Here is an 11636-nt window from a genome sequence, read left to right on the forward strand (position 1 = left end):
AGTACTGGGATGGGTGACCTCCCGGGAAGTCCCGGTGCTTCATCTCTATGAGCATTACCTAGATCCAATGAGTGCTAAGTGTTCCATTTATTCTCATGAGAGATGGATTCATATTGAATCACTACTCATGAAACATGGGTCAATGAGTTTGACTCAAAAACTACACAGTTAAATCCTGATAGCCATATCACAACGTCGTCCCTATTTATGTGCCATAAAAGTTTTTGAATAGGTTGCAGAAGTAAATGAAAAGAGCAGCATGCATACAAACGGTGGCATTGACTATGAACTTTGTCGTTGCAATTGAAATCATTATGACAGACAATTGCACCTCCTATCAAGACAAGACGACAACACTCTCAATTCTCAGAATGCTATTGGTGCGGTTATTGCATTTTTAAATGGTTTAGCAAATCTTAGCCTGGAGTCCAACAGTGTGGAATTTTATTAGATAGGCAAGATTGTTATAAGCCCCACTATTGTACTAGTTGAATTTCTCTTTTTTGGGAAAAAGGTCTCCTTCCAAAAGGCCTTGGCATTGATAGTAGTTTCTCTTGTAAGTTGCAATTGCAACCATTACAGATTTTCAATTCAATATATTCAGTGCTTTGGTTTTCATGGCATGGATACTACTAAGTGCCATAAACAAAATCCTTTGATCAAATCTATAGTAACAAAACAACTGGACTGCACTTGCATTGATGTGGAAGTATAGAGATTGCAGGTCAATCATTTGACAAATTGCCTATGGGTACACGAGCAAAACATGGAAGCTTAGATAAGGCACTTTGATGGTATCCATCTTCTGATTGACGTGATGAATATGGGGTCCAAACCAATTTGCATGTGAATTATAATAGAATCATATGCAAGATGTCAAAGACTACCTAAGGCACATGAATAACTTGATAGAACGTCAACATCCTTGCCTGCACCTAAACGAAAGCTTTCAAAACAGTATCAACACCCCTCAAAGCATAGACAAAGGCATTCTTGTTAGAAGTTGCTGTTGCAGATCATCCTGACAGGAATGCGTATAGACTGCCAAGGGAAGGAACAACATGATAACTATGATAAACAAAAAGCTGCCACCTTTCTCTCATATTAACAGATGGATTAGTGTGGAATAACACTTACTGGTTCAAATATGTGCATCGTCTTACAACATGAATAATTTCAATATTAGGAGGAAGTAAATTATGGCCTTCGTTTTGTGAGAAGTTGCAGTTGGAAACATATGCATAATGCAAGATTAATGTATATACATGATATGGACAACATCCAAGCACTACAAAAAAAGTTTCTTCATATGCTATAGTTGCAGTTATCATGTGTATGAAAAATATGGAAGCAGAGGTACCTGCAACTTCTTTTAGCTTGTTTATAATATAAAAGTGATAGTTTGGTTTCTTTGTAACAGTATTATCCAGAAGGCTAAGTGTCCACAAATTCTTAACTGTGGCAAGCGGATCAAGATCAGCCAAGTCCACAAGATGATTATTTGTAAGAACCGTTGTGTGGAGTTTCAACAAATACTCTATGATATTGGGGTTGATGAAAGCAACACGGTCCTTGTTAATTAATAATGCCGTCAGCCACTTCAGATATGAAAAAATTTCGAGTTTGACAATTTCATTGTCTAAAAAATATCTAAGCTGTCAAATCGGTTTGTCAGTTGCTCCCAAGTTCTCAATAACTGTAATTTTGTTGCCATGTAGGGAAAGCTCGCATTCATTAAATGACATTTAATTACAAAATGGTTATGTAGCTAGCACAATAGGCCACCAACTTGTAAAGATATGTAATCCAGTTTGTGTGAATTGTCATATGAAAAATATTGTAATGTAAAAGTATGTTAGCTAATCGGTGCGCAGATCTGTAATTGGAAAAGCTCATGTAGGCATGTGGAGACACTTACAAGGCATCATGTGCTGCTAATTGTCTGACAAAATGCTTTGAAGAAATGTGATCTCATGCTATGACACGGTTAAGAGATGTGCACCTTTTGTGTGAATGTAATCAACTATGCTGAGCAATATGACATTCCCTATCATAATTGAAGTTCCATGCATGGGTAAAGTGATATGACACAAGAAATAGCATTTGGAGCTTGTTCTCAAGAGTCTCGAGCTCTGCAGATAATGAAGGAGAATGATTTTTCGTAAATGATAAGTTGAAAAAATGTTAAGATCAACTGAATGCAAACTATTAGAAGCGCAGATTGGCAGGATGGAAGATTGCATACTATCCTTGAACAGTGCACTTTAATAAGGCAGTGGTACTTTTTAACATTATGCAGTTTGTAGGGATTAAAATCATTTCAGTTGTCTTTTTTTTGTGTGTTCTTCCCAACTTTGCCCATTTAGGTTTCTCGAGCAAGGCATTTAGATAATCAATTAGAGTTTCAAGAATACAAAAGGTCATGACAAATGAGGAGTTTGGTGAAATGGGCATTACACGTATTGTAATGTCTGAGAGTATCAGCTATTTAGAAATTGTGGTTTTTTAGATGAAGGTTGAATGACACATTCATTTCTATTATAAGACAGAGAAGAAATGTTTGCTTGATGATCAATTCCAAGATCTTCAAAAAACTATCAAAGCTAAGAAATAGGATTGCAAGCTTTGGGTTTAACCATGGAGGAAACTCTGTAGTTAAGTGCGCTAAGGCTGGAGTAGTACTGTGATGGGTGACCTCCCGGGAAGTCCCGGTGCTTCACCCCTGTGAGCATCACCTAGATCCAATGAGTGCTAAGTATTCCATTTATTCTCATGAGAGATGGATTCATGTTGAATCACTACTCATGAAACATGGGTCTATGAGTTTGACTCAAAATCACAGTTAAATCCTGATAGCATTATCACAAAGCTAAGAAATGTAAAGATAGAAAGCTACCTCAACATCATTAATAACTTGGTCTTTTCTCAAGTCATGTTTTTCAAGTTCTATTTTATTAAAGTGATACTTGTTACAATTAAAGTTAGCTTTAGACTCTAGTTATTGTAGAAGTTGGGAATTTGACTTTTATTTTGTTAAAAGTTGACATTTTAGCTATCATTTTTGTAAAATCTAGAGTTAGTTGTAAATCATGAATAACTACCACACTATAACTTAGTACGTGACAAACCCGAAAGGGGAATGACTAGGTAGTTATCTGCTATAGCCTATAAGTACAAGGCTTTGGAAATTGTAAAGGGGCACTTTTTGCTAAGGGGAAACTATGGAGAAATGTTTAGAGAAACTTGTGGCTTGACATTTTGTACGCAAAGCCTTTGAACTTGTATATTTTCAAGAGTAAAATAATGAATGCATTTAGTTCATATGTCTAAATGTGTGTGTTGAGTTATCATGTCTGATTTATCATATGTTAAGTCGGTGGTGTTTCGTATAATTATGAAATGCAATGGTTTCTAAGTTCAAGTGACATATGTAATTGATGAAACACAAACAGGCCTTGGTATCTTGATAAGTTAACTTGTTTCTCATATGCTGAGATTTGTTATCTTTATTTCATTATTGCATACTTAACCCATTATGTGCTCAAATTCCCTTGTAAATTGTCATCCATTGTGAACCTCTATTAGCATTTGTATGTCTGCTATTGAGGTTTACATTCATCATCTTCTTTAGTTCTGTCATGTTTCCTTTTGTACTTTCAGGTGAAAAGAACACATAAATATAAATACCCTTATCATACGAGGGAGCTGCCTCTCTCAAATGCAGAGGATGGTTACAATCAGATAGTGATCGATTGCAATCTATACAACTGCTGGAACAGTTGTCACTGCCCATAGGGCAAACAGGGTCATTTGTGAAGAAGCACTTGCAATGACAAATCGATTAACAACAAAGTTGTTAGCTCGGTTGATATACTAACGTTGTTCTTAGTTGATATACTAACACAACCTATCTAACTCTTCGATCTAAATAGTTCCCTCTATAGCATTCAAATTTGTGATGGAGCTAAAGGTTCAAATTTTGCACCCTCAAATAACAAAAAGGAACAGAAACCTGACAGGAAGAAAACAGGTCTTGTCATTTTCCTAGTGACAATTTAGAAGACCTATTTCTTATTAGAATATTTTCGGTATCCTAGGTTCTTGCTATATTTAACTTGTTATCCTAGAACCTTTGTTAATGGTCATTTAGGTTTTACTATTAGTTATCTTAATTTGGTCTATTTTTATGCTCCCCTTGTTGAAACTAGAGCCCAGAAAACTATGAAATAATCAGCAATACTAAAGAGATAAAACTAGAACAAAGAACACCAGAAATATCCTGGGAAAACCCTTTGAGAATGAAGGGAAAAACCCAGCCACACAACAGAAAATAACTTTATTGATAATGAAATGTTCAAGTGTGCAATGCTTATCGCATGATACGAATATATAACAATAGAAGAGACTCTTCATATTCTAACCGAAGGTCTCTTGAGTTTCTCATAACTCCTATAATTAAATATGACTCTTCGAATATTCATGCCTCAATGCATGTGAATGACACATGTCATTTACATTTATAATATTACAAATTAAACTTTAAGTGTCCTTTTCAGCTGAAGATGACAATAACGGTAATAACGTTCATATTTCTAGAGATAAAGATCTCTATCGCAGCTACTATCTTCAACACTCCCTCTTAGCCAGAGAGAGATCTTTAGCCCACAAAACTGCAACCAAAATGTTAATGATAAAATCTTACAATATATTCTATAAGATTCATGAAAACCTGTAACAATCACATTTATGGAATCAGTCACATTCATGGAATCACTCAACATGAAACCCTATAACGATTAATCACATTCATGGAATCACTCAACATGAAAACCTGTAACAACCAATCATATTCATGGAATAACTCAACATGAAAAATTTGCAAGACTCACAGCTAAGCCTTTGTTCACGGACTCTTTCAACGTGAACTATCATGGAATCTCTCAACATGACATCAACTCCCATCACGGAATCTCTCAACGTGATGACATCATGGACTCTCTCAAAATGATGTTCACTATCGCATAGTGAAAGAGTTATCATAGTTGATCTTACAATTTCATTGTTGATTTCACATGAATGGAAATAGACATAACAAAACAAAACTTAGTTCCATTTAAGTCAAATTATACAAATACCACAAGCTTCACAAGCATAAATGAGAATGATGGAAATTTCATAAGAACTCCCTATTAATTATGAAGCCTCCCTCTAGAGCTATATAATCCTTATCTTGTTGCAACCTGCAACCAAGAGAGATTAAGATCAATCTAAAGTATATTATTTCCAATTATAAAAATAAATTCTACAAGAGTAATACTAATCTCTATGATGATGTCAAACAGCATCCACTCAACAATCATTGCAGTCCTCTTGTTACAAACTAGGTGACACTTCATCATAAATCTTCCTCCCTCCATTACTGACAACTTCCACAGCTTTAGGAAGAATAAGAATTATTACACAACATTCACTAGTAAACAAATCAATTCTAAATAGTATTCTGGTTCCTATCTGTATATAATTTTCATCTCATGAAAAATATACACAATAGATATAGAAGAATAATACTTATCTCTAGATGAATCAAAATTGTTTCCACATCCACTAATCATAATTTGCATGAGATTTGGTTAACACCATCTATGTCAGTGATGAGTCTCAACAATATCCAATGACGTTGCTTGCTCCCTCTTAAACTTTCGTTGTAGATGACCATCACTATCTCCAATGCGTCCAGCAGAGCTCACTTCAGTCCATTTGGATAGACATCGCCCTTGATAGGAAAGGCAATATAAGAAATTCACAGAATTGGCAGATGAAACATTAACATCCTTATTCTTGACCACATCCCTCTTGACAAACATACCCAACTTCAATTGAGAATTATCTCCCACAGGGCCACGATAGTCAACTTCATACTTAGGAAACAGCTCATACACCCTAATCTTCTTATCATCTTCCTCATTGTTGGATTCATCGAAATTAGAAGATCACTACCAAATTGCCAGGGCCAATACCCCTGCCAACAAAATAGTAGACACCTTCCTAAGATTTAGGCCCCTCCTGCTTAACAAATACCTTTTGGAATTTGAACTAGGTATCTGCTGATGATGTGGAAGCTGCTGCTAATGTCGCAAAACAGAATCCCATCTAACAATAAAAGCTAACCAGATTGTTTTACCTTCAGATGGATTGTCTGGAGGGGGCAAGGGGATTATGACCACCCTTTTCAAATCAGGTTGTTGCAATGACGAAGCCAGGTGGACAAATGTATATATACAAAATATGTATAAACCTCACTTTAACTGACCCCCATCAGAGGACGGACGAATATACGCAAAGACCTCTATGATACCCAATATTCTTCTTATGCAAGACCTCGGACCCATTTCCCGCCTGGATGAGAGACTGGCGAATTTCTATGAAATGTAGCCTTGCGGGACCCACCACGTCAAACTTTGCCGTTGTGAATATTAAAAGACGAGAGACACAAGAAAAATCATAAAACTGAAGCCAACGGTTGACGTCCTTGAGATTATAATAATCGCCAGTACTAAAGAACCTTAGATACAAGAAAATAATGATGTCGAATGTCGTCCATGGTAACCGTCGATAAAAATAATCTTTGATGATGAATATCAATAGCAAATTCTCCCTAGCACATGCGAATCTCGTTCTTGACCAATGCTTTTATGAATGTTCGACTTAACTCCCATCCTCAGAAATCCCTGTAAACCCAGACGAGTCTCATATGATTACTCATAAATTGACCTATAAACAGTGAGATGCATTAACCCATCTATACTCCATGGCGCGGCTTTCCCGTGATATTATATGAGTTTTTAGCCGCATCTCTGTATTATCATACTGTTCCTTGAACTTACAGATGCTCCTTTGTGATGTTTATTTACTGGCCTTAATCTGAATGCAGTTTAAAAAATCAGAAGATTATTTTGATCAAAATAACGCATCCTGTGTTAGGCGAGCCATCAAATTTTATATCGCAAGGAATGATTTTTTTTTAAAATGCAAATAAAAAATACTTCCTTGATCGGGCATGCAATTGCTCCTACGAAGACGGCCATTACAATGGAAAGAAGCCATTCTCAGTCATTGTGAACCATTTGGTGTGCCAAACATGCATCGCAAGTCTTACAGTCCCATCAGAGGAGCATCCATATCCACCATCGCTCCCGCTCCTTAGCTCAATTCTTCAGCAAACACGCTTGGAGAGTTTCTTCGCCTTGTCCGCCTTTTTGTCTCTCTCTTCTTGCCCCTTAATTTTGAAACAAGTGAACCGCCTCAGAGCATCTCGCTTCCTTTTCTTCCATAAATTAGCCTTTCAGCTAAAGTAACTGGTAAACCTGCGCTGCTCAGTTCTATACACGGCAAAATCTTGATAATCGTCCTGTTCTCCATCATCCGGTCCTTTCTTTTTATGAATTCTCTTCTTGATAATAGAGTATAAGGCTTCGACCTCCGGAGCTCTCGCATTTGCGAGCTTTTTTATTTATTTTTTACATTCAAGACAAGTGGAGGGCGCTTCATTTCTGATGCCTAACTGATGAACAGAAATCCTATTTCTAGAATTAGTATAATATTTATAATAAATACTAACACAGGAAAATCCCTTTACGAGCATTAATTGTAAACAATAGCATTAAAACCTTGCTCTGATACCATGTTGAAACTAGAGCCCAGAAAACTATGAAATAATCAGCAATACTAAAGAGATAAAACTAGAACGAGGAACACCAGAAATATCCTGGGAAAACCCTTTGAGAATGAAGGGAAAAACCCAGCCACGCAACACAAAATAACTTTATTGATAATGAAATGTTCAAGAGTGCAATGCTTATCACATGATGTGAATATATAACAGTAGAAGAGACTCTTCATATTCTAACCGAAGGTCTATTGAGTTTCTCATAACTCCTATAATTAAATATGACTCTTCGAATATTCATGCCTCAATGCATGTGAATGACACATGTCGTTTACATTTATAATATTACAAATTAAACTTTAAGTGTCCTTTTCAGCTAAAGATGACAATAACGGTAATAACATTCATATTTCTAGAGATAAAGATCTCTATCGCAGCCACTATCTTCAACACCCCTTCCCTACATTTTCAATCTTCTTGCCTTTTTCCTTCTTTCCTAGTTTGCAAAGCTTTGAACTTTTTGAGCACATTCTTTTTTGTCCCTTATAGACTTTTGGAGGTTCTTTATAACTTTTCCATTTCCCACAAACTGCATCCCGAGTCCCACTATCCACTACTCCATTTTTTTAATTTTTTTCAAGCCTTCATTCCTACCATCTTTCCATGCTTCAATCTCCCACATCCCATGGGCCCTCCATACATATGCTTATAGGCATCTGGATATTCCTTGCAAGTTGAAATGTGCATCCCAATCCCTGATTCCCACCAATCTTATTTCCTAAAACTTTTCCTCTTAACATGCACATGTGCAAGTCCAAGTTGCAATTCTACCTTGGAGCTCTGCCATTTAAACAATCAACTTTTACTACTCCCCTACACATCCGAGTACACCACTAGTGAACCAAATTGAATGCAACGAAATTGCGCAACCATCCAAATCCAACCAAAGTACTATCAAACTCCTTTGATGCATGGATCAAATTAAAAATGGTGAAAAAAAGAATGGATAAATGAGGACACTCCTTAAAAGCATGCAAATATACAGCTACTTCTCCAAGTATTGGAAGAGTGCTTTAGATGTTCTTGAACATCCAACAATAGATCTGAAGAAGATTTGTGTGCAAATTGTTATACATGCAAGTGTCATACTTTGACGTACCACAAAATCCCTAGAAAACCCCCCACTGCCCAACCCCCCACCCTGCAAGCAAAAATGTTATATAATTAAATAGTATAAATATAAGGATATAATACGCTTCCATGGTTGTTTTCTGCACTAATTTTCTGCTCTTGTTGCTTGAACATACTTTGGGTGTTAACTCAACATATGTGCAACATTGTAAGGGATTATATCATTTGTAAGGGCTGCAAGAAGATGTAATCAGGCTGGGTACCACATGCTTATATGTCTACACGGCAAGCTATTTCACTCCAGGGAGATCTTCAAACCTAGTTGTTGGTTTTCTCTTGTCACATTTGTCACATTTCTTGGTCCAATTTATTGATGGCATTGCAATGCATTAGAAACTGTTTTGTAATGGGTTCTTTTTGTTGCATGCAGGGTATTGTTGATTTGAGATGGATTACCATGTATGGCGTGAGACATTTCCCTGACTTGATGATTCTATTGCACTCCCATATGGCTAGCTTTCCTTCTTGCATGTTGTGATTTTGTTTCATCATAGATTTAGCACCAATCAGATTGGTTTAGGAATACATTTCCTCATGTATAAAATGTGTTTCATATTTGTATTTTAGTTTGTTGTCCTGCGTATGTGCTTAACTTCAGTTTTAAATTTTGTCATACGTCAACTGAGCTAATACTCAATCCAAACCTTTAGAGAGTCATTTAGGATTCCCACCCACCTTACAGCCCACTGCTTTAGCATATATATCAGTAGTGAGTTTGTGTCAAACTAATATCGGAAGGGTTCTAATCGTGAGTTCAGAAAGAGTAACAGTGTCTGAAACTCAAGGTGATACAATGTTTGGAGAGTGAAGCTTATCACATCTTTGGATATACCTTTTTTTTTTTTTCAGGCAAAGTGGGTCAGGCCACATATATTAGTAGGTGAGAGTGGAACTTAGGACCTCCTATGTGGAGGTCACCCCAGTTCACCGCTAGACCATGGGTGGACTCTCCATCTTTGAATATACTTGCATGCTTGTTTGCATCTGTTGTTAGTTAGGTCTAGTAAACCTATTTTTTTATTGCCATTTGGGCATCTTAGCTCCTCTTTCTTCATTCCTCGTCAATTATTCTATGTAAAGGCTTCAAAAATCACCCACTTCGGTTCCATAAAGCCCCAAATAAAAGAGGGTTGGCCCCAACCTTATGCATTGGCACAAAATTGTTCTCTCCTTGTTGATGTCCTCCTCCATACCTGAGATATCTTGTTCCCCCTTGTCTCAGTTTGCGTGATGGTACTATAGGGGAGGACCTGCAGTTTTGATAGTCAACATGGAATAGATTTAATCTTAAAGTTTCAGACATGCTGTTTCATTGAAATTATCTTTATTTTTATTGTTAGAATAGAGTGGCTTGACTTCCGCTCTAGTGGGTAGTTTCGGTATTAATTAGTCTTTAGGAGTAAAGCGCATTTAGTCACATACCATTGTATCGGAACCTAAACATAAATACTACATTGAACTTTAATGGTAATTGCACATAAGTGTTAAGGGACGAGGGTTAAAAAAGAGTAAGCACGCATACCTTACGAGCAAGTTTTCTGTAAGCTGCTTTGACATCTTGATTGCTAGCTGTTTTGGACACATTCAGGATGGAGTAGTAATCTCTAGCTTTGGCTACTGCCGTAAGAGCTCTCGCTTTACTCTTATTCCGTTTGTCGAAGCATAAGCGTCTGAATTTTAAATTCCCTTCATTATCTCCAGCAAAGAAGTGCGAGTCATGGCCTAAGGCGTTTCTGTTTACCTTGGTAAATAAGGCGTTACATTTTGTCCTTGGCCTTGGAGACCGCTGTAAACCAAAACCAACTTTCAACTTACGATTATAATTTATGTCCTTGTGCTCCACGTAGTTTTTACCTAGAATGCTCGGCCATAGTTGAGCATGCGATAGACTCTGCATGACTGCAAATAAACGGTGGATTTAGGTTTCATAGGACTGAGGAATCAAGGGCACCCAAAAGAAAACAACCGCTGCTTTGCTTTCTAGATTTCGTTTCTATTATATTTTCAAACGTATGCATTTTTTTTTAAATTCATTCAGTGAACCATCGAGGAACAGAAGTTGGGGAGTATTCTTCCCCTGGGTCCAAAGAACCATGTAGAACGTACGAAAGAATTACGGGCTATCTGACTAGATAATTTCTCGTAAGAATAATTAAAGCAGAAGTTTGAGTGTTGTCGACGGATTAATTCAATTTATTTAGAATAATTGCCTACCATAATTTTTCCCTGAGTTCAAGGATAGATTTTCCTACAAGTTAATTTGAGAGCTAATAACTAGGCTATCCTCCCCCACAATATATCAAAAGTTTTGAATTTTTTTTTGACATTGATTTTTATTTTATTTTTAGTTCCTCCTTCTGCATTCATCTCAATGCAAATATGATATTAATTAAATGTTTATATCTTTTTTTAATTTTTTATTATTTTATAAATCATATTTTTCATCCTAATTATTGGTCCAAGGAGAAAATTAATTTTTTTCAACATAAAATATAAATATTTTTTAAAAATTTTATCTTGCATTAATGAATGTATTAATTACAACTTTATCTTTTTCACATTTGTCACAAGTTGGTAAGATTTTATTTTTTCAATCATTTTATCTTCCACCTCACACAACATGTCTAATCAATATTAATTATCACAATCTATTAAATATTTTTAATTTCTTATTTTAAATATATTTATTATTAGGTTTACATTGATATTTATTTTTTACTATTCTATATAACTTGTTCCTAAAACTTCACCTAATGCATAAGTTCAAATTTTATATGTG

The 11636-nt window shown here is 36.0% G+C and overlaps 1 protein-coding gene across 2 annotated transcripts in view; it reads right to left on the reverse strand.

Moving 5' to 3' along the window:
• LOC149565277 (uncharacterized) overlaps nucleotides 1–10983 on the reverse strand; it is a 240966-nt gene extending 229983 nt beyond the window's left edge. For both annotated transcript variants that reach the window (XM_089818818.1, XM_089818817.1), the window contains exon 1: nucleotides 10380–10983. In XM_089818818.1, the coding sequence (XP_089674944.1) occupies nucleotides 10380–10754 (375 nt within the window). In that variant the 5' untranslated portion in view covers nucleotides 10755–10983. The remainder of the gene's footprint in view (nucleotides 1–10379) is intronic.
• Nucleotides 10984–11636: the final 653 nt, after the last annotated feature.

This window comes from Cupressus sempervirens, chromosome 3 (assembly GCF_028749045.1).
Source record: "Cupressus sempervirens isolate cs-2001-9-10 chromosome 3, ASM2874904v1, whole genome shotgun sequence".
NCBI lineage: Eukaryota > Viridiplantae > Streptophyta > Pinopsida > Cupressales > Cupressaceae > Cupressus > Cupressus sempervirens.